The 25,387-nt window shown below is 39.7% G+C and overlaps 1 protein-coding gene across 1 annotated transcript; it reads left to right on the top strand.

The window, feature by feature from the left end:
- The first annotated feature begins 952 nt into the window (after positions 1-952).
- Positions 953-11,439, top strand: LOC139474123 (excitatory amino acid transporter 3-like). The gene is made up of 11 exons (XM_071256999.1): positions 953-967; positions 1,942-1,968; positions 3,033-3,098; positions 4,012-4,210; positions 4,785-4,995; positions 5,607-5,836; positions 6,016-6,142; positions 7,110-7,343; positions 8,276-8,470; positions 9,386-9,520; positions 11,205-11,439. The coding sequence occupies exons 1-11, from the start codon at positions 953-955 to the stop codon at positions 11,371-11,373; spliced, it is 1,608 nt and encodes a 535-aa protein (XP_071113100.1). The 3' UTR covers positions 11,374-11,439.
- Positions 11,440-25,387: the final 13,948 nt, after the last annotated feature.

Raw genomic sequence — 25,387 nt, 5'->3', positions numbered from 1 at the left:
TTACTTAACATGTACCATATCTAGTTTACTTACCATGTACCATAACTAGATTACTTACCATGTTCCATATCTAGCTTACTTACCATCTACCATATCCATCTAGTTTACTTACCATGTACCATATCTAGCGTACCATGTACCATATCTACCTTACTTACCATATACCATATCTAGTTTACTTACCATGTACCATATCTAGCTTACTGAAAATGTACCTAATCTAGCTTACTTGACATGTACCATATCAAGCTAACTGAACATGTATCATATCTAGTTTACTTAACATGTACCATATCAAGCTTACTTAACATGTACCTAATCTAGCTTACTTGACATGTACAATATCAAGCTAACTGAACATGTATCATATCCAGCTTACTGAACATGTGCCATATCTAGCTTACTGAACATGTGCCGAATCTATCTTACTTAACATGTGCCATATCTAGCTAACTGAACATGTATCATATCTAGCTTACTGAACATGTGCCATATCTAGCTTACTGAACATGTGCCATATCTAGCTTACTTACAATGTACCAGATCTAGCTTATTTACCATGTACCATATCTAGCTTACTTGACATGTACCATATCAAGCTAACTGAACATGTACCATATCTAGCTTACTGAACATGTACCATATCTAGCTTATTGAACATGTACCATATCTAGCTTACTAAACATGTACCACATCTCGCTTATCTAAAATGACCGACTTATGTACGCAAAGCGTTTATGTCAGTGAGGCTGCCGTGGAGGCCTGATTGACAAACGGATCGGAATCTCTTGAAATAATGTCCGTGTGACCTTTTCTGGGAACACGTATGCCGCGTATCAGCTTCACTAGTTTTAGAGAGGATGCAGTGTAGACACTACAGACCCTGACGACGCCGAGGAGAATAAATCGGCCTCGGTCCCGGTTAGCTGATGAGTACAAGAGGCAAGAAACTATGGTCAGCGGAGTGGTATGAGACTGAAATGCGCCGTAGTCATGAGTGACAGGACGTATTTCAAGTCACGTTTGGCGCGCATGCTGACGTGAACACCAATACAATAGCCCGGGTGCTATGCATGACTTGAAATACATTTCTACAGTAGTGATATGTTTAAATAATACATAACGTGTTTCACGAAGTCTCCAAATAGATAGTTTTCTTGATATATTATAGAATGAAATACATAATTCATTATTATTGCAATGTGGATGTGTTTAGTTAATACCTTAGGTGATGGGTCATGTCACTTTCATTTGGGTTCAGTGAAACGGGACCTACAACCATATAATTCTCTGTGAGGCCCTGTTTCCTGCAGTGACCTTTCCATTTCGACCTTGAGTAATGTATGCAGCTGTTAATATAGTTTCCTTTCCCCTCCAGCTATACAGCCGAAACTTGGCCCACACGTTCTCACAAAGGACCACTGCAAAATGTGTTCAAGAGGTTCCGACCCGATCTAAAATATTATTGCAGACTGTGTTGAGTTCATTTAGATATATCTTGCGCTGCAAGTGAAGCATTATGGTAAGTCTTTTTAACAAAAACGTCGTATGCTATTATTAAATCAGTGTGGTGCATCTTTTGAGAGAAATGTGATCTGCTACTATTAATTCAGTGTGGTGCATGTATTGAGAGAAATGTGATCTGCTACTATTAATTCAGTGTGGTGCATCTTTTGAGAGAAATGTGATCTGCTACTATTAATTCAGTGTGGTGCATGTATTGAGAGAAACATGATCTGCTACTGGTCAATCAGCATAGGACGTTTATTGTCCGTAAGAACACAAATCTATCAGAAAGTCAATATGACGTGATCCAGTGGATTTGTAGATTTCTTCGGAGTAACTTGTGTTAATATATTGTGCAAAACCTGAACATGTCAGTAAACCTCGACATTGCTGTAATGTATGTTATAAATATATTTGTAACTTTGTTGTGTTTAGGCCCCCATGCAGTCACGTCAAAAGAAGGTAAATGCATATCTTATGTGATAGAAAGGGGACGCGTGTCAGTACTTTAGCGTCATATACGCTGATATCCCACACAAAGAGCACAGGCAAACACTCGCGTTCCAGGAACTATACACTGCAGATCACGCAAGATGAACTGTTCACATTCGAAGCAGATTGCACGATTTCAGATAAACTCTATTGTGCAGTCAAGTGCTTAAGTAATAGATAGAGGACGAGTGTCAGTACTTTATCGGGATATAAACTTATAAAGTACTGGCACAAGTTCTGTATCTATCTTAGAGCACAGGCAAATACACGAGCTCCGACAAATGTACACTACAGATCGCACAAACTCATTCACAATCTACAAAGATTACTCTATTTTATATACTGAGCAACAAAAGTTCATGTGACATTGAATAAGATTTAATGCAAAGTTATGTGTTTTACCAAATCTGTAACAATTTCGGTTTGCAACAGATAAAAGACTCCTGTAAGTGTTCAAATGGTTTAATTTGCCATACTGACTTCAGAAAATGAAAATGCCAAAATGTCAATTTACAAATCAATAGCGTGTGTGTCCACCTCTGGTTGCGATGCAAGCAACACATCTTCCTCTCATGGAATGGACCAGGCGTCACACAAAGTCCTGTGGGATATCTGTCCATATCTGCTGGAGCATGTTTAATTTGATATTGAACTGCGCCTAAATTTGGATTGGATGATTTTGAATTCTTCAAAAAATTTAAACCCATCGACCTAAAAAAATAATAATCGTTTTGCATCTCGTACTTCAGCCATGATAGATAATTCAGTTGCAAATCGAATCCCAGTTAAAACCAGAATTAATACAAAGTAGGGTTTTAACATTTGGACAGAATGGGCAACAACACATAAAAATAGAGACTTGTGATTTGATGAAGCTACATGTCTGTACCACAATTTTGGCAATTTTGGTGGAAGAATTAAACCATTGGCTTAAGTCAATGTAAATACGCTATCCGCAGATCTCTATCAGTGACCGTGCTCTATATTGAGTCATATAAGGGACAATTATTCGACATTGTATTTTGGATTTTCAGACTGAGGAATCAAAACTGTCTATCTGCCATGACCAGGAAAAGGGACAGTTTTCAAATTTAAGCAAGGTGACAAAGAGATCCAGATTGCTATGGAATGTTATGTAGTCAGAGGAATTTACTTAATCAATTACAAAGTCGTTATTGTTGATAAATAAATAAAAGAACCCATTGAGAGTTATTTAAGTCATGGCGTGCTGAAATTTACAAGTATCACGAAGCACGAGTTCGACGCCTATATAAACTGTATACTTTACAGTGCTTTATAAGCATATAAATGTACTCCACCTAAATGGTGACCACCCATTGGACGAAAGTATTTGCCTGTGCTCTAAGGCCTGTGATGATGTAGAATGCAAGTGTCACGAAACACGAGAGCTTCGCGGCTCTATAAACTGTACACTTTACAGGACTTTAACAGTGTGTGTTAAGAAAGTGAATGAAGCGCAATCGAATGAAGATTGTTGACCCCGAACATGTTTTGAGACTGCTGCTGTTAAAAGAAATTTAGGGATAATCGTTTCGGGAATATTTCGTCGGATTACCGAAATAGGATTATCGGCAGCAATATATTTAAAAAACCCAAATCCTCTTTCGCCCCCAAGCCGTGATATAACTGGAATACTAACACACGCTCATTCACACTTTTATCATTAGGGCAGTTTCTCGTGGGGATTCAGGTTCTGTGAACAGTTTCAACTGTTGTTTTGTTTAACGCCGAACTGCGCAATATTCAAGCTATATGACAGTCATATGTAATTATCGAATCAAGGCCAATCATGTGATGGATGTAATGCGCAACTAGTCACGCCGTCTGGTAGATGACACGCAATCAATTGTCACCCACCTGATCACCCGATTAATTAAGTAGCTTCTTGCGAAAAGTAAAAGTTGCTGGGGACCTATTCTTACCAGATTATTCACAAAGTTGACATCAAATTTGACTTATTCATTCACTCACCAAAGTACATGTTGACCACAGTTCCTGAAACATCTCCGTGGAAACGTGTTGCTGATAGCAACGATGCTATCAGTGTTTCTTGGGGTGACTATTGGGCTTCTGTGTCGGCAATTCAAGCCCTCAGCAGACACCATTGCCTTGGTGGAGTTTCCCGGAGAAATATTCATGAGGATGTTGAAGATGTTGATGGTGCCACTGATAGTATCAAGCATGATTACAGGTAAGTCACTGAATTACAATAATTGTCATTTTACAGGATGTTGGCATTTTGAAGTGGACTTCGTGGAAGATCTGGACTATAATTACATACCCTGCATAATTCCCATTCTGATGTCGCGATATAACTTAATTTGCCCTCATTTCATATCAATAATGTGGATAGTCGCGCATAGTTGGTCAAAGTAATTGAATTCTGCATTATGAACAGATTTGGTTCAAGTTCACGTCAGAAAAATTCTATAAATGTAAGACGATTCTAAAGGAATATTAGATTATGCTAGCTAAAATTGTCATTTCTCAAAATGCCTTTAGTGTGAACTGCCATGTGTTTATATAGTTGAGGCACCATATATCAGGGGCGGTGAGATATCCTTTGTGGTTAAAGCGTTCGAGAGTCACGCCGACGATCTGACTTCGGATTCCTGAAATGGACACAATGCGTGAAGCCCAATTTTGGTGTCCCCTTCGTGATATTGCTGGAATATTGCTAAAAGCGTCGTAAAACCATACTTACTCGCTCATGATCACTCACCATATATCACGTCTCAATCACACTAAACGTTTGTGTCTTTCAGGTGTTGCGGGCATGGACAGGCAAACGTCAGGTAAGATGGGACTTTTCACAATCGTGTATTACATTTTCACCACTGTCATTGCCATCATCTTAGGATTTGTCCTTGTGTTCTCCATCAAACCTGGAAATATCGACTTCACCTCAGCTAACGTCCGCAGTTCTGAAGACGTTCGTCAACCATCTTCGAGGGATGTTTTCTTGGACCTTGTGAGGTAGGCAACTACAATGTTGTAATAGCTTCCCGGTAACAACATTCATACGGAATGAGATTATTTGAGTATAATGTTGATTCTGAAACCATGCATTTGGCGTCATGTTGCAAACATTTCGCGTAAGGAAATAACGAAAGCATGTTTAAAGTGTTTGCGAACAGACGAAACTTCAGTAGTATTTTCAAGTTAAGGAAACATATACGTTGCCATCTGTTTGTTTCAAATATAGGTTTTTGTTTGTTTTGTTTGTTTATTTGTTTAACACCGCACTCAGCAATATTCGAGCAAATTGATGGCGGTCTGTAAATAATCGAATATGGACCAGACAATCCAGCTATTGCCATTATGAGCATCGATCTACGTAATTGGGATACGATGACATACATCAACCAAGACAGCGTGCATGACCACCCGATCCCGTTAGCCAATAACGGTTCATGAACTACTCATCCAATGCTAAAGTACGTACATTTGTCAGAAATCATTATTCTTGGACTATCATCAAAACCTTCAAATCGATCCCAAGTCTACAGGACACGTCGCCTTAAATATGATATTGTACTCACAGAAACAAATCAAATACTTTTGTATTTGTTTTCTATCCTGTTTAGGAACCTTTTCCCCGATAATCTAGTGCGTGCAGCGTTCCAAAGTAGTGGTACAGTATATACACAGAAAGAGACATCACAGGAAATTATGGACGGAAACGAAACAGTCCCTTACACCATTGGAGCTAATGTATCAACAAAAGTAACACACGAAATGGAGACGCATGAAAAACATGAAAACGGTCTAACGTGGGTGGGTAAACTTGCGTACAAGCCTGGAGTAAACACTATCGGTAAGGCTCAGTTTTACAAACTGATTGTAAGTTATTTAGGAAACATATATATTGTGTTTTCAATGTAGAATTAGGTTACATGGGTTGCTCCATACATTTCTAGGTATATATATATATATATATATATATATATATATATATAATATGCGTGCACGTTAACTGTTGGATGTTTTCAACAGGCCTGTTGGTATACTGCTGTGTGTTTGGAGCCATACTCGGGAAAATGGGCAAAAGCGGCAAAGTTCTCCTTAAATTCTTCAATGGTGTTGCCATGATCACTATGAACATGGTCAGCAAAGCAATGTTGTAAGTATAGCATTTGTGTTAGCACTACACCGTAAAACATGCCATGACAAAACCGAACATAGTTCAGTAATAGATAATGCATTATGACTATATTCTTTATCTGCCTTGTGTCAAAGTTAGGTATAATCAAGGTCATTCGTAAACATTACCAGAAGGATTCAGAGTGAAAACTGTTAGGGTTCAACACTGTCGTCAGCAATATTCCACATGTAGTCTGGACGACAAGTGATTCTTCTTATGAGCACCGTCCCACACCGCTGGGCATGGTGACACGCAATCAACAAAGGTGACGACACAATATTACTGATTTATACTGCATTTGGCACAATTTTTCCCAATCCGTATATGACTGCATTAGACTAAGATGTGGACCATGTGTTTTCTGAAGCTATGAAGGTATTCGGTGGGAAAATAAAAGCCCGGTATGCGTGATGTTAGAGCCGTCTACTGAAGATATCGTGTTGGTACATTGCGTAACCTCCCGTGAAGATTCCGGGGTAGAATAGGTCTTCAGCCACCCATGCTTGCCGTAAAAGGTGACTATGCTTGTCGTAAAAGGTGACTCACGGGATCGGGTGGTCAGGTTTTGTGACTTGGTTGATGCAGGTTATCGATCCCAATTGCGTGGATCGTTGATCATGATATTAATCACTGGATTGTCTGGTCCAGACTCGATTATTAACAGACCCCCGTCATATAGCTGGAATATTGCTGAGTGCGGCGTTAAACAACAAACCAACTAACCAACCAACCAACATTGCGTTACCTGGACGGGAGCACTGAATTGCGTGCATCATGCCCCGACAGTATTGCTTGTTACTTATCCAGTCTACTACAATATCCCCTCAGTCTATTTCTACGGGTGACATTGACATAGCGTGAACACTGCTGGCTGGCTAACAGCAACATGAAGTTGCTTGCGCGGCATGGAACATCATTAGCCTTCCTCTCTGTATCTTCTGCTCAGGTACTCGCCGATCGGAATCCTCGCTTTGATAGCTGGGAAGATTCTGGGTGTAAAAGATCTGGCGGGGACTGCTCAACACCTTGGGATGTACATGGTCACTGGCCTGATTGGTCTCTTTATCCACGCTGTTATTGTAATACCGCTGATATATTACATTCTAACAAGGAAGAATCCATTCAGAGTGACTCTAGGAATACTTCAAGCTCTTATCACTGCTATAGGAACTGACTCAAGGTTTGTCATGTGTTGACTTGAGGATGAAGTTATTTAGAAGCGTTCTTTTTAGCAGTCTACTTTTTACTACTAAAAGGGCGGGGGTATATAGTTATACCAAAGTGATACCAAGGAATTCCGTCCGTCCGAGGACATGTTTTGTGTTTGCTACCTAACTGGAAAACGACTGAAAAGATGTTTTTCCAACTTGGTGAACACTTGTTATACCTATAGGAGTGGTGCAGTGTTTAAAGTTTTGGATTTTCTGGAAAAATACAGCAGTTTTTCATCAGTTTACTTAGAATGTGTATACTTAAACATTTGTGTGACCCTTAACTAGAAAATTAGGTGCAGTCCTAAGTTTGATTTTGATATGTGTATTTTCTGAAAAATTATATGTGTGACTTTTATCATATTTTGAACTTAGAATGTTTTTTACTTCGACATTTGTGCGACCTATAATTTAAAAACTACTTCATGGTTTTTTTTCCTATTGGGGGTACAGTTTTTATGCAATAGGAGAGGTGCAGTGAAAAGTTTGATTTCGATAAGTGGATTTTTTTAGGAAATATTGCTTTCTTCATGTTTTGAACTAAGAAGTATGTTGGAGTCGAAGTCGAAGGTATCAGTGAGCCCTGTTCACTTGTCGTGTAGTCGTGTTAACTTTTTTTCAATCCGTTTGGTCCCTGTGGGCATCACAGAACAGAGCAGAGCCACACTACCTCCACCTCATAGTTGTCATAAGAATTGACTGAAATGGTGGTTCAATGGTCAGGCTCTGTGCACGGAGCGATGGCATGAAATCAAACCCCGAAGGCGTGGAGCGTTGCTTATGCTTTCACAGCAGGAGTAGGAACAGACCCTGGTTTACCTTTTCCTTCTGTTATACAGGTCACTGTGATCTATGCTGATTGTGACGTTAAGGAACATTAACTCGATCTCCTACTTTACAGTTCAGCTACACTACCTGTGACAATACGCTGTTGTGAAGAGAAGTTAAAGATTGACAAGACAATCACCCGTTTCATGCTGCCAATTGGAGCTACCATTAATATGGATGGGGGAGCATTGTTCCAAGTCATCACTCCTGTCTATTTGGCTCAGCTCAGCAAGATCAATCTAGATTTTACACAGATGCTAACATTAGGGTACCTAACACTCAATAGTATCACTATTTGAAGTCAAATAAAACCGTCGGTACATTGGTGCCCGACAGAGCTCACAAGATTATAACGTGCACTTATATCTACGTCTTCCCCCAGACCAGGAAAAAGTATTTCGAATCTGTATCTATTTTGTTACGCATGATCCCAGAAATGACATCCACGTTCAAATATCTTTTTACACTCTCATATATTTTTAAAGTTGTCAACATGTGGTATGCTGAAACGCTCTTTATGCGTATTTTAAATTTTGTCATCACTGATGATACTTAAAATTTATTTTACAGCGCTTAATGTCCTGTTTAACTGTTAAGTGGCACTTGCATTTAATCATGTACATTTTATTTTATAAAGTATAGACATGTCCCGTAAAATGAAGATATTTTAAAGAATCTATACAGTTATATACACAAAATAAAATAAATGAATTCCATCATGCTATAAACTTATAGTTGGCAGCCAATTATTAATGTACCAATTTAAGTACATTTTGTTTTGAGATGATTGAATCCCTTTCTTTTATGATCATAATCTAAAGTTACAAATATGCCAGGAAAATGCACGCAAGCGCCACTGTCTCGTTCCCATGGTAATATCCCTTGCATCGTTCTATGGTTTCTAAATAGAAGTGAGGGAATACAAAACATGGCGCGGTGGCCCAGTAGGTACATCGTCCAATTATCACAGGAAAATCCCAGGTCGAGCTTCAAGATATGGGGGACTATGTCACGTTCATTCTTAATGTCCGAATCCATAAAACCAAACTCACTAAAACGTACTCAGGAAAAGTTTTTGTATTGCACCGATTCCATTAGTGCGTGTTTACATTATGTCACAAAGTGTTGCTTGTACTTGTACATGACGTTGGGACACAAGATGATAATGGTCCGTTGTTTTTAGTCTTGCTGCAACTCTGGCCAGTATTGGAGCAGCAGGAATACCGGGCATAGGACTCATGGTCACAATGATGGTCATGTCTTCCGTGGGACTGCCCATTAACGACCTGTTCATGATACTGGCTGTCGACTGGTGTTTGTGAGTGATTAATTTTCTGAGATGAGTAGTCAGTGGGGAATAAAGATGTTTTATGAAACGAGTTAATAAACGACATCGGAGGCACACTTGTAGTCAGGATATAACGTGCCCAAGGGTGCGTGAGTGAGTGATATGGGTTTAACGCTGGTTTGAACATGTATTTCACTGCAGTGAACATACCACTTGATATTTCACTGCTATGAACATACGACTTTTACGGAACTATTTCCACTGTAAATTTCTCATTTAACTCGTCAATCGAGACTGTTCGTTTTGTAAAGCGCCATTTTATTTACTTGACCAGCGTGTATTCTTTCGCTTCCAACAGTGGTCTCGTAATTGGCAAGAATATATTTTGTTAAAATTGATTTTGTTAATAATTTTATCTATATATGTGACACAGAATTTTCGTGACCCTTAATGCTGTTATGTTTATATTTGTTAAGATTTTGCAATCATGAAACTTTTTTAGTTGCAAATACAATGGGCGGTGAACCGTCCCTGTGTTTAAGGTAGAGAGAAATTACGTTTCAAGGTTTTAAGTTTGGAAGGAAACAATTAAATTTTCCGGTAGACAACTACACAATAAGTATATAATTAATAGGATATTCCATATGTCTCGCGAAATATCATGTTCCTCTCCTCTCATGTTGAGGTCAAAAAGATATTTTCACTTGTCAAAATATCTCCCTTCCCCCTTCACTCGATGAGCGAAACATGATATTTCACTCGACACATGAAATATCCTCTATACCTTACGTTTGCTGTACGTGGTGCACAAAGCTGGAAACTCAATGATTTTGACACATTTGAACTTGTTTTTGTTTTTCTAAAATTGTAAATGTAAGGTATACAGGTATACAGGAAGACCAGACACAGGCTACGGGTGTGAGACTTTATTTCTTTGTCTATTGACAGATAGACACCCCGAAACACATGTATAGGGAATACATTCTAGTTCAGGATAAACATGTACACATATATAAATAAATACAACAAATTGATATCACAAACCATTTCTATTACAATAGGAGTAATTATAATATCGTTCCTCAGAAAATATACGCAATAAATAATACTAAACAGAAATAATGACATTATCATTAACACATTTAATTGAGGCAACCATCCAAGAACGATAACTCCTTGATAAGAAAAACACAAGGCAATTACTTAATACTAACCTACACGTTGCTATGAACGTTAAACAAATTGAATGCTAAAGATAGAGACACTATGTATCTTACACAATTGCAATATAATGACACAATAATAAGTTTCGTACCCTGTGGGTGACACTGGGTGTAGATTATTCCACTTCCTCTGGAGGAATAAGTAAATGCACATATTATTAACAAATAGAGAGTCATTCCTTGCTTTTGTTGAGAATTATAGTTTATCTTTGAGACAGGGACTTGGTTGTCAATTTGTTGGACCCAGCAATATGTCTGCCTCGACGGTTTTCGAGTAAAATAAGCCATCTAGACTGACATATCCACCTTGAGATTCTGGGTTATTGCCCTCCTTCTGGTTACCTCTGCTGGTTGCAAGAGCCAACATAATGGATCGGGTGGTCAGGCTCGACTACTTGGTTGATTGGATGTAATCGTAAACCGACGAGGTATAAACTAACAAGCCCATAACACCTGTGGATATATATATACTTGGACTATCACTATTTCAGAGGCTGCATGAGAACAATGACAAATGTTAGTGGTGACTGTATGGCAGCTTCAATTCTCCAGCATCTTTTCCAACCTGGCGCGGGACGGGATGAACCCAACAAGAATGATGGAAACGGAGCAGCGCCAGAAGACGCCGCGAGAATGATGGAAGACCATGATGTTGTCTGAAAAACAGAAGACCCTTGCATGGATTCCAATACAAATGCGTAAAAATCATCTTCTGGTGTCGTGACAAAAGACATTACAATAATTTCTTAAAATTGAAACGCAGTGTCAGTATTGGCAGTCCACTCTCCCTTGTCGAGCCGTGCTATATGGATTATACAACCATATGGTGAATGAAACCCCTCACCTCTCCCGTCCTTCAAGAGCTGATTCCGTTGAGTGGGTTCCAGCGCTGTGTTGAAAGTTGAATTGTATTTCTTTACATGAAATAAATCAATGTGTCTCCATAGTTTTCCCGGTAAATGCCATCTATCTCTGGATGCAGTTAATGCACCCATGGGGATTCCGGGTTTAGAATTGGTCCCCAAGAACCTATGGACGACTAAATTGATGGCACAGTCAAGCTCCGTGAGGTCATGATGGCTTGGATCATTGTTCGCAGTTCTAGTCACACGATTATGTACGCCCCGTCATATAATAGCTTGACTACTTACCAGTACCGCTTCTAACAAACAAACAATGCATCCATCACCAAAAATCAACTCACAATTGTCACTCGCCGTTAAGGCCGGTCTTTTATACTTTATGAATTTATCAAATTGTCGAGTTGCTACCTCTTTCATGTGTGTCTCTAGGTGTTACAGCATAGCATGGTAGGAAGTATCCTTTCTATTCCTCTCGGATTCGCTAGATTGCTGAAACATTGCCGATACTATTTAACATTTTACCTCACTCCCTAAGTCCTCTCCTAAGGAACTTATATTTCGCGAACTTTTCAATCAGCTATGAACTGAACTGAGAGTCGTGACTGCACGTTCACCCAAACACAACAATGTAGCACTTGGTATCTGGGTATGGCCGATTTTCGATCCATGTATGTCTACAGGATGACCTACACATTAGGAAACCCCTACCAAACGTTATTGGGAACGTTAGTCAATACTGAGCAAGGCGACCTTGCGTTGATGTAGAAAGCTTAAAACATTTGCATTTATATCAGATCGTTACACCGATTTGATCTGATTGGTTTATCGCATCGATAATGCTGTCCGTTTTATGGTAATGTTTTTTCTTCATCTAGTTATTACTTGTCTTTGAATGCGTCCTTTTGACAAGGTAGGCACCTTGAGTTGTATATTCCCCAGGGAAAAGCTGATCCACTGACCAGGGTAAAAAGCTGTGCTACTATAAGCATAGTGGCAGGCGTGACATTGAGGGCCATAGAACTGTAGTCTTTGTCATTATTATCATATATGTACTATAGTTTTCACCTAATACTTAGAACCTCTGAAAATCCTAATCATTCAGTTGAGCTGTATAAAGCGAAGCCATGCCATTGAATATTGTAGCTCCCTCCATGTTGATCATGGCATTTATGGGAAGCACAAAGCGGGTGACAAACTTCTCATGCTTCAGGTTCTCCTCACAACAAGTATAGACACAGCGAGTGCAGCAGCTTTAGCAATTGAACGCGGAACCATTGAATAATCATTATAAAATTCATTTGTTCTACAATTTCGAGAGCTCCCTAAAACTTGCATTTATATTCAATAAATGCACAAAAAATTGTATTTATACATCATGAATGCACGTTATCACGGAACTACTTTCCGAACTACTACAGACGCCACAATCATCGTCAAACGGGTGGGGTTTCATTGAGATGTGTGAAGGTTTGCGTCCTGCCGTTGTTCCACTTGATGGAGTTTTCGGCACAATTTTCAACTGCAAGATAACCACATCGTGGTTGTCACCGAATGTCTCCGACGAGAAGGACTGGACCGCTAAGTCCCCTGACATGTCAACGATAGAGCATCTGTGGGATGTTCTCGGGTGGAGAGTGTAAGCTAGAGTCCCAGCACCCGCCAAAGTAGTTCATGCAGGCAATACAAGGGCGACCATGCGTAAGTTAATAACCAGTATGCCATTAAGCGTCGTGCATGTATCTCTCAACATGGTGGAAACACCAGATATTGACAAACACGCCGGAAATTAATTTTACAGATATTTATCGTAAATACACCTTCAAAAAAAGATAAAACTGCTGTAAAATTGTTTGTGGGAGATGTAAAGAGTTCCCGTTTAACATTTTCGCTTGATATTCAGTGATGGACGATCTATAGAAACTGAAACGATGTTTCACAGAAGCGTTTCCATTGGATACAGTGCTTTGTGCCCAAAAGTGTAAACGTCACACATGATCATGGACGACCATCTGTTCGCGGGACTGCATCGCCTGGGTGGCTTCACTTGAGACTTGATTGCTTCCCCGAATCACCTGGATGTTTTCGGGTGACTCTTCACAGCTTCCCTGATTCGTTGATGCTCCATCAAATGAATCTTGAGAGATATACTGTTTGGGCTTTGCAGCTGGTGGTGCCCTTCCCTTCTCAAAATGCTTTTGATTCCTGTAGGCCTTGATCTACAAATACACATGTAATAAGGATTTTTTTCAAAATATGCGTTGTTGTAGATACAGAAAAAGGTTTAATAATATCCACAATTTGGTGCCTGGGTAAAAGTTCTATTCATGATCTGACGAGTCTCGTTTTCACCTCAGCCACAGCGAAGGACGGATTCGAGTGTACCGACGTCGAGGTGAGCGTTATGTCAATCATTGTGTCATGGGAGAAGATCGGTTCGGAGGCGGCAGCGTTATGGTATGGGGTGCGATTACAGCAAGACAGAGTATCCGTTAGATAGTGGTAGAGGGAAATCTCAATGGACAACGCTACCGCGACGAGATCATGGGCCTTGTTGTTCTACCCTTTTTGCGTCGTCATGGCCAAGGCATTACCTTTAAACATGATAACGCCCGGCCACATATTTCTCGACCTGTTCAGGATTCTCTTCAACAAAACAACGTGATTGTCATCCCCTGGCCGCCTCGCTCCCCTGATCTCTCACTAATCGAGCACATGTGGGTTGAGATGGATCGGCTCCTTCGACGTCAACCACGTGTTCCACAGACACTCCAGGAACTTCGAAACATGCTCCAGCAGATATGGACAGATATCCCACAGGACTTTGTACGACGCCTGGTCCATTCCATGAGACGAAGATGTGTTGCTTGCATTGCAACCAGTGGTGGACACACACGCTATTGATTTGAAAATTGACATTTCTATGGTGGCCGAGAGTGGACATCGCTTTCTCGCTTTCTCGGTCTATCGCTTTCTCGCTTTATCAATTTATCGCTGTCTCGCTTTATCGCTTTCTTGCTTTCTCGCGGTTAAGCAATTAATATCCCCTCTTGACCACTATAGTGGCCGCATGTGATATCTGCTGCAATTGGGAGGTAATGCTGAACTTTTCTCACTATTTACTGGAAACATAATTTAACTGTAGAGACGTAGGTGATTTTAAAACAATCCACCGATTATTCCGTAAAATGTAATTGATTTATTTATGGCCCTATTCAGTTCTATGTGACATCACGCCGAAAGTGCGTGGCAGATCATTGGCAATACGCTCTAAATAAATCAGATTAAAATCTAAATATATACAATATATATAAGTTGAGAAGACTATCGTTAATTAGTCATGGCTGATTGTTTTGCAAAAATACAATCTTATAATTGTGAGTGTTCTATAACTTGTTTTCGGTAGTATATAATGTTACAGTCATAAAGTTGTCCATAAATGTTCTTTTTGACATTTGATGTATGTTTAACGTGAATTGTGTTTCTTGTCTTGTTCAAATCTACAAATATATGTACTTGCATATAGTAATTTGATAAAACATCGCTGTGAGTGAGTGAGTGAGAATGGTTTCACGTCGCTTTTAACAATAATCCAGTAATATCACCGGGAACACCAGAAATGGGCTTCACACATTGTACCCATGTGGGAAATCGAACTGTGTCTTCGGCTTGACGATCGAATGCTTTAACCACTAGGCTACCCCACTGTCCCCATCGCTGTGGCGTTACCACAGTTGATATGTGAACTTGTGTAAACTACACATATGGAGAGACATAATTAGTGTGGCCACATAGTTAAGGTTGATAATATGAAATGCATTACTATGATTATCTATAACATATATTAAATCAGCTATCATTATAATATGTTATGTATATCTTAAGTATAGTTTTGTCAAAATTATGTATGTGTGTGTGTGTGTATGTGTGTGTGTTTGTGTCCGACTCATTGTCTGTGTAAAAAGGTAGTAGATAACTACATAACTCACATCAGAATGCACAATTGTTAACCATACAATTTTAAATGGATAGAGAATTGCTACATAAATATGTATATTCCTGCCTGAGCCTATACTATAATTGGATATCTAGTCTCTCCTGGCGGGAAAGTTAAACTATATTTTACAAGCACTTTAGCATTAAATTTAATTCCCGAAGACAGTTTGATCGAAAGTGATTATAAGAAACGAGTTGTTTTTAAAACATATTTACAAGGCATTTCATTTCTGTTGTCCAAGGAATGGGGTTTCTTGAAAGTCGTATATGTGACTTAAGGTAGAGACATATATCTAATTCATCTGTAATTTGTAAGGGAAACATAACTGTGTACAACTTTTGTTTGCATAATGTGCATGCAACTTAATGAACATAATTGTGATCTCGAAATCGGACGAGCACATATTCGGCTTCAATTCCAAATCTAATGACCGAAAAAAATAATTCTTTGGACGTTGCAAACAATACAAACTGGCTAATAAAACTGACAATTATTTGTCAATATATGATCTCCTTTTTATCAGTTTTAAGATTGATGGAGGAATGAGGGGAGGATACTATGAACAAAATGAAAATATGAACAGTGACTATCTGTATTCTGTGAATCTTGCTTATTTATTACACTACAAGAAAATATACAAGCTAAACGAGAAAAAATATTTTGAAACATATTGACCTACAACAAGATGTTCAATAAATCTAATCATGAGAGGCAAAATAGCGGTGAGAATTACAGGAATGGATCACTAAATGTCAGCAAAATCCGTTTTAATGTACGGCATTATGAGAAATATCGCTTTCTCGCTCTATTGCTCTCTCGCTCTATCGCTTTCTCGCTCTATCGCTTTCTCGCTCTATCGCTTTATCGCTCTATCGCTTTTTTGCTTTATCGCTCTATCGCTTTATCGCTTTATCGCTCTATCGCTTCCTCTAATGACTAACCATAGTCATATGAAGGAATCGGGTGTTCTTTAACTTCTTTTGAACAGTATGCACTGTAAATCTTGAAATTAACGTTAGTGTTAATTATAAATGCAAAAAAAATAGTGTAGACTTAATTACCGTTTTCGACGTTCTAAGCGCCCAGGGCGCTCTCAAAATGTGAATATTATTTTTGTGAAAAAAAAGTTGAGTTGAAAGATGAATTTCGTGGTTTATGCTGACAGCCTGAAATGTTTATGTACGACATATATATTTTTTCTTCTTTGATAGGCATTTAGAAGTTGGAGTACTAAGTAAGGATAAGAATTTATGGATGAACAACTTCTTTATTACAATTAAGTCGCTCTTAATTGTAATAAAGAAGTTGTTCATTCATAAATTCTTATCCCTACATATATATTTTTCCCGAATTTAATTTTCCATAATTAAGTGTGCACATAACGAGTGCGTATTATACGCGAATGAATAAGTCTTGTGTACATTAATCAATCGGAAGGGGTGCTAATTGGGATTGTTCACTAGCCAATATATTAGCAAATATTGCCGTGGGCGTTGATTAGAGCGGGGCGCTTATTACGTCGAATACGGTAATTATACTTTGCATTTATGTCTCAGAAATGACTGTTGATAAGACGGCCTCACTGAACACTTTGAATAGCGGAAATACCAACTTGAATATAAAACCAATCAACTATCTATTTCCACATTACGGTTACTGAGAACAATATGTCATCCAAAAACTAAAAATTACATAATGGACATCCGGTAGTATTAGCACTGCTTGGGTGAGGACTTCCACTTTGATGACATCTACTCCGCAAACAGAATAAGCATTGATGTAAGCGTTGTTTTCAGGAAAACACTATTGCTTTTTAGGAAGTACGTACTACTCAGCGCTATTGAGCGGTGTTATTTGCTGTTTGTTTCGATAACTTGGCCTGGGGGTGGGGGATCCAATAGCTAAATAGGGCCATCAATCAATCAAATGTCTTTTCACGCAGAAATACGTGGAATGGTATAAAAGCACACATGTCTGTACTGTTAAATTATATTTAAGTAGATAGTGAGAAAATTTCAACATTCCGTCTATATGTATAATTTGAAATGCGACTGGAAAAATCTCAGCTCTCTTTTATGATTAAAACCCACATCATCCCCCGATAAACCGAGATAGCGATAGAGTGAGAAAGCGATAGAGCGAGAAAGCTCGAAAGCGATGTCCACTCTCGCCCACCATACATTTCGGCATGTTCATGTTTGTTTTATGAAATCATGCATTTTCTGAAGTCAGTATGGCACATTAATCCATTTAAACACCAGAAGTCTTTTATCTGTTTGCAAACCGAAATTGTTTCAGATTTGGTAAAAAACATAGCTTTGCATTAAATCTTATTCAATGTCACAGGAACTTTTATTGTTTAGTATACATTTTTCGGTTACGTGTTTACTTTAAACACGAAACCTAAATATTCAAGTGCCTGGCAAATGACGTCCCGTCCTCGCCGGGGATAGAAGTTGCCAACAATGATTCTTGCATCCTCATTCTGAAACATGTAGATTGTCAACATCACAGTTGATGCTACATTTTATGTTATAACTACACCTTATTCATTCTTGTTTATCGTTACTTCCCAAATTAATCTATGACGGAGAATGTGCGCAGGATATGTATCAAACTACAATGGAGTTATAATTGACTGGATAATCAAGGATGAGCTTCATTAGTGATGGCGGGCTTTGGTTTGTTATGCCAAACTCCCGGGGTCGATTACCAATATTGGTTCCATGTATGGGGAATATTCCTTGTGTCCACCAACATGGCAGTGTTGCAAAACACTTGTACATACCTGCTGCATATCATACATCGTAAGACCTGTATTTCTCTAAAAGGGATATGATTGAATTTGATCCTGATTCTTTCTGTCCGTCCACCAAATAATAACAAATATCACAAAATATAGTATGTTCTCCGATAATGGTCAGGAACTGAAGCAGTTTTTGGTCGCCATAGTTATCTTTAGTGCTTTAACGTGAAACGTTGGATCGCTGAAGAACTGACGTGTTAGTACCGTCATATTATCGACATTAAGTTGCTGTGTAAGGTCTTCAGTTGCCTAAAACTTTCCAATGATATTTACCAAATTAGAAACTTGGGACTTGTTGAAAAAAGGCAATGTTTTCTCACAGGGGATTCTAGAAACATAAATGGTTGTATATCACTGCAACAATCTGAGCTATGCTGGTCTGTAACCACCATACACAGGCCTGTTACTTTACATAATGATCGGAAATTTCTGAACCCTACCATTCACAAGGTGTTTTGTTGGCTAAAATATTTTTTTGTATAACTATAGCAGTATGAATATCCGTTGAGGTATGTATGAAAGTATTATTCTGTGCAGTGGAAATCGGTGCATGTTTACTGGAAGTGAGTGTCGGTTGAAACGTTCGTTAAATACACGTGTAAAACTGGTAACGATGTACTCGACGTCTAAAGAAACACTTGTCATACTTGTACTGGTGTACACGACGTCTAAAGAAACACGTGTAATACTTGTACCGATGTACTTGACGTCTGATGAAACACGTGTAATAATTGTACCGATATAGTCGATCTTTGAAGAAACATGTGTAATACTTGTACCGATTTAGTCGACGTCTGAAGAAACACGTTTGATACTTGTACCGATGTAGTGGACGTCTGAAGAAACACGTGTAATACAGGTACCGGTGTACTCGAGGTCTAAAGTAACACGTGTAATACTTGTTCCGATGTACTCGACATCTAAAGAAACATGTGTAATACTTGTACCGATGTACTCGATGCCTAAAGAAACACGTGTAATACTTGTACTGGTGTACTCGATGCCTAACAAAACATGTGTAATACTTGTACAAGTGTACTCGACGTCTGAAGGAACACGTGTAATACTTGTACTAGTGTACTCGACGTCTAAGGAAACACATGTAATATTTGTACCAGTGTACTCAACGTCTAAAGAAACACATGTAATACTTGTACCGAAGTAGTCGACGTCTAAAGAAACCCGTGTAATACGTGTACCAGTTTACTCGACGTCAAAAGAAACATATGTTATACTTGTACTGGTGTAGACGACGTCAGAAGAAACACGTGTAATACTTCTACCGGTGTAGTCGACGTCTGAAGAAACACGTGTTATACTTGTCCCTGTGTAGTCGACGTCTGAAGAAACATGTGTAATACAGGTGCGGGTGTACTCGACGTCTGAAGAAACACGTGTAATACTTGTACCAGTGTACTCGACGTCTAAAGAAACACATGTAATATTTATACCGCTGTAGTCGATCTTTAACGTAGTTCGTGTAATACTGGTACCGGTGTAGTCGGTTTTTAACGGTCCACGTGCAAAACTGGTAAAGGCGCACTCGGCCTTCAACGACTTAGGACTAATACTGGTACAGTTATACTTGACCTTTAACAAGGCTTGTTATACTAGTACCGGGGCCCTCTGCCTTCAAGGAATACTGGTAATACTGGTAATTTTACTTTACCTTATACAAAGCACGTGTAATACTGATACCTCTGTACCCGACCTTTAACACAGAATAGTTATACTGGTACTTTGCACTGTATATTTGACAAATTCAAAATGTACGAGGTTCCACAGATGCAACACTCTGGTTGTTGCCTCAGACACAGGAGAACATGCACCACCTATGGCCATCAAATTTGTGTTCGGGGTATACAAGCTGTCAGCCAGAGCCTTCACGCCCACACCTTTGATGCACTACAACAGTGTATCATTATGACTACAAATAACAGTGAATCTATTCGGTTTTAAATGCATTTCCTTCTTCCAGAGGCAAGGCAGGTAACTGACTATAAAAGTCAAGATATGCAAAGCATGCGCACCGTCAACAGGGCATGGACATGTTTTTAATGGGGGTGTTCAAGTAATTTGATGCACTTCGAGGGGTAAGAACCCTTTAATTACAATATATTGATTGATCCCTGCCATATTGTTTGAAGCAAATGCAAGTGATATGAGAAGTGGAATCTGATTGGTCAATAGGAGTGACAGAGAAGGGACATAACTCGTAATAGCCACTGGTGGCTCCACGATCCAGTCTGGCTCTGCAGAGGTGGGTTGAAGTCAAACGGATTACTTAAACATGTGATGTTAAGTTCCGAAGGTCACAAAACATCTGAAATGCAGTAACTCAAGTCTTCAATTAATTTGGAAAAGGAATATTCCTTATAGTAGTGGTAATGAAAATGCTCAGAGAACATCACTCATGGCGGAAAACTACGAATTCACCACATTGATTTGAAACGCTTGGCCAAACCAGAATATCCACAAAATTATAAAAATATCGCATGTTCCTGAATAGTAGAGCGGCTAAGTGTAAAAAAGGGCCGAATTGTGCTCTTTGAGTCAAAAGCATGAAACGTGGTAAACTAGTGAGTGAGTGAGTTGGGTTTAACGCCGCTTTTAACATTATTCCAGTTATATCACGGCGTGTCAGCTTAATGTGGGAGGAAAGCCGGAAGTGATGCAGGTCTTAGATGTTTACCACTTCTGTGAAACCCACGAGCACGGGTATGGTGCTGACAAACCTAGAAACATAATCGGGGTGAACCGGGATTCGAACTCACAATCATAGGTTTCTGGCGTGTCCAGGGGACGCAACTCTGCACAGCGAATCGCGGCGCCTTAGACGACTGGGCCAACCGTGCCCCTTTGGTACACTAAGAGCCTTAACCATGGTGATTAATTTTGGCTATAGGGCCAAGCAAATTGACCGCCATGTTATGCCTGAAATTCAGCCTGCTTCTTGATAGTGTTCATTTAGCATAGAGTGCTACTGAAAGTGTTATTGAGAAGAAATGACACAATTAATACAATGCAACCAATAACGTCTTTGATATGAGTGAATATGTTGAAAAATGCAAAACAAATAGTTAAATGGTTAATTTTCAGGTAAAAAATGGTTGAAAAAAGTTTCAAGCAATTATCTGAGAAAAATTACTTGATAGGCATTACTTAGAAGTTGGCGGATGACAAGATAGACACAATTTTTATGGATAACAACTTCTTTAATACTGTAAAAGGCGACGTTTCGGTATAGATCCTTATACCGTTGTCAAGCAAGACTGAATGAGGTCTTACTTCCTTTCCTTACTTATATTGGAGATTTAACGTGCGCTTTCCGACTGCAAGCGTATGTCGCACACGGGCCCGGCCAGGCCATTTAATGTGTTTCCAAAAAGGGGAAAAGTGAGTTTGTGCAACCCAGGAGGGGGCTTTAGGGGTTACTTATATAGTAATTTTGAAATTTTGAGATTTGGAAAGAATGCCAAGAGTGGGTGGGGGACGAACTAAGGGAGCTGTGTGTGTTGGGTGGTTATCAAAATGAATGAGGGACATAGTGCAGAATATATATAGCAAGTGGAGGATTAACAGTTGAGGATTAACAGTAACAACAAGGGCATACATGAGTGGGATAACATAGGTAGGTGTGACAACAAAGGGATTATGCTATCACAACACGATGGACAGAAAACACATAGCTAGAAGCCATTGGGGGCATGAAGCCAAGAAACAGGTGATTATTGTTTGATGAGTTCATAGTAGGCGGATGGGATGAAATAGCCTTGATCTCTGTTGATTGATGGCTTGTGGCGGCGAATGTGGACTGCTTCTGTTAGTTTTCTTTTGGTGAAATCATGGAGGTTGTTGGCGAGGATTTGGACGTTGTCCCAGTTGATGATGTGATTGGGACAGTTGATGATATAGTCCGAGATGGCTGATTTGCTGTCGGATTTGATGGTGGAGGTTTTATGCTCTTTGATTCTGGTGTTGATTGGGCGGGATGTTTCACCTACGTAAGATTGCCCACAGTTGCAGTCAATTTTGTAGACTACACCTTTAGCCTCTTGGGGTTTAGATGTGTTCCTGCCGTTGGCTCTTAGCAGGGTGTTGAGGGAGTTGGAGCTGGTGAAGTGGGTGTCGATGTTGGCTTGCTGTTTGAGGAGGCGGCTGATGATGTGGGAGGCGTTTCCTATGAACGGGAGGGCGATGCGGAAGGGCGCTGATTCGGGTTTGAGGGTTGCAGGTCTGGGTGTGGGATAGAGTACAGAGGCGATGACTTTGTCGACTAGTTTGGCTGGATAATTGTTGAGGTGGGTGAAGACTTGGCGGAGGTGTGCGATCTCAGGTTTGGGGTCAGCAGAGGAAAGGTTGATGGCACGTTTGGTAAGGGTGGAGATGATGCCAGTCTTGGTTCTAAGAGGGTGGTTAGAGTTGAAGTGGATATACTGGTCGGTGTGGGTGGGCTTCCGGTAGACACTGGTTTGGATTCTGTTAGCTGAGTTTCTACAGACGAGGACATCTAGGAAGGGTAGTTGGTTGTCCTTTTCTGTTTCGATGGTGAACTATACTCGGGGGTGTTGTTGGTTAAGATGTTGTAGTAGCAGGGTTGGGTCTTGGTCTTGTTTGAGGATGACAAAGGTGTCGTCAACTTTCCTGTACCAGCAAGTAGGTTGGATGGGTGATGTTGTGAGGGCTTGCTGTTCGAAGTGGGTCATGTAGATTTCAGTAAGGATAGGAGACAGTGGGGATCCCATGGGTAGGCCGTGTATCTGTTGATAATACTCGTCGCCCCAGGTGAAGTATGCGGTGGAGATACAGGCGGTGGTGAGGGCGATGATGGATTCGGTGGTTAGGCTGGTTTCAGGAGGGGTTTCAGTGATGCGACGGCGGAGAATTTGCAGAGTGTCATCTATGGGTACGTTGGTGAAGAGGTCTACTACATCATAACTGATGATTTGATCTGGATTGGTGATGTTCTTGAGTTTGGAGCAGAAGTCCGTGGAGTCAGAGATGAAGGAGTCGGCTGTTTTTCCTAAGGGGGCAAGGATCCTGGTTAGGTGTTGGGCCGTTTTTGTAACACTCTTGTTTGATCTTTGAGTTGAAATAATGGAATTTGACACATAAACAGCTCCCAACAAAGTGAATAATTGTGGCTATGGTGCAAGCAACATGGCCAATAAATTTAAAGATGTCAATACGGCCGTCATTTCAGGCCAAGCCTGGATTCTGACTGCTCTGTGATACAGTTTATCAACAGTATTTTTTCAATTGCTATTTCGTGAAACTAAATGATCAACCCCCACACACACATAAAACATATATATATATGCTTTGTACAGTAGATATTAGTGGTGAATATAAAACATTCATTCAATCTCATTAGTTTGTCAAGTGAATCCATGTCAGACCTCAGTAGTTGCATTTGATCGACCGCTATTTCCTGGCCTGCTCCATATGGATAAGATCACAATGTCATGACGCAAATCCTCACAGCGAATTACGGCGCACAAGGCGAGATACAATCGAGCATGCTTATCTCCAAAGAATTCAAAGACTCTTGCTCAGAAGTTGTTTGATCAAGGCAACAACATTCAAGCCCCGTGTAACACTTTCGAAAGTTTGATGGTGGACATGTGGAGGACATTTTCAAATTTGACGCAGAAACCAAATGTTTCCGTGCTTTTCAGGTAAACAAGTGACTTGCCTTTGCATGTGTTTGTGATGGATGCCACCGGTAGCGAACACCGGGTATCATTATTATTTGATAGTGATTCATAAACACGTACATGTACTCATGACACAGCCGTACTAACAACTCTGCTTTCAGCAAAGATTTCCTATAGCTATGGAAAGGATGTTGTCGCTTATAAGTAGCTACACTATTTCTTAATCTGAAGCAAGATGTTATCGTGTATAACATAATATTGGGGAACACAGGGATTGAACTGTTGATGGTTCACAAAAGATGGGTTACAATTTGGCTACCAACGAAACAAGGGATACAAACAAAAAAGTATTTCTTCAGATGAAAAAGAACCGGATGCAGACGCATTTCCGACATTTCCTGAAAGAACAAAACCTCTGAATACACCAAAATACACCACAACGTGGACAGTTCGTGACCAATGCATGGCATGGCGTGTCAGAGTGTGTAGTGGATTCCCATGGCACGCATTGACACGCACCGTCGGCAGTGTTCGCGCCGAGTTCGTGCAGTGTTCACGCATGGTTCACGCAAATGGCACGAGAATTGATGCATGCCGATTTTTTAACATTTCAAAATTCTCTCTACGACATGGCACGCGCATCCGCACCCTTCACACACTCCTCGCGCTCGTTCCCGAAGACTTTAATCATTGGCACGCTGAAGTGCAAGCCTTGCGGGAACGAAAATCGTGCAAGTGTCAGGGGGGCTTTACTTAACATGTACCATATCTAGCTTACTGAACATGTACCACATCTAGCTTATTGAACATGTACCACATCTAGCTTACTTAACATGTGACATATCTAGCTTACTTAACATGTGACATATCTAGCTTACTTAACATGTACCACATCTAACTTACTGAACATGTGACATACCTAGCTTACTTAACATGTACCATATCTAGCTTACTTAACATGGACCATATCTAGCTTACTTAACATGTACCACATCTAACTTACTGAACATGTGACATACCTAGCTTACTTAACATGTACCATATCTAGCTTACTTAACATGGACCATATCTAGCTTACTTACCATGTACCATATCTAGCTTACTTACCATGTACCATATCTAATTTACTTGACATTTACCATATCAAGCTAACTGAACATATACCATATCTAGCTTTCTTAACATGTACCATATTTAGCTTACTTAACATGTACCATATCTAGCTTACTTAACATGGACCATATCTAGCTTACTGAACATGTGACATATCTAGCTTACTTAACATGTACCATATCTATTTTACTAAACGTGTACTATATCTAGCTTACTTACCATGTACCATATCTAGCTTACT

This window comes from Haliotis cracherodii, unplaced genomic scaffold, assembly GCF_022045235.1.
Source record: "Haliotis cracherodii isolate W230 unplaced genomic scaffold, xgHalCrac1.p SCAF_3, whole genome shotgun sequence".
Taxonomy (NCBI): Eukaryota; Metazoa; Mollusca; class Gastropoda; order Lepetellida; family Haliotidae; genus Haliotis; species Haliotis cracherodii.
This window is presented reverse-complemented; position numbering and strand designations above follow the sequence as displayed.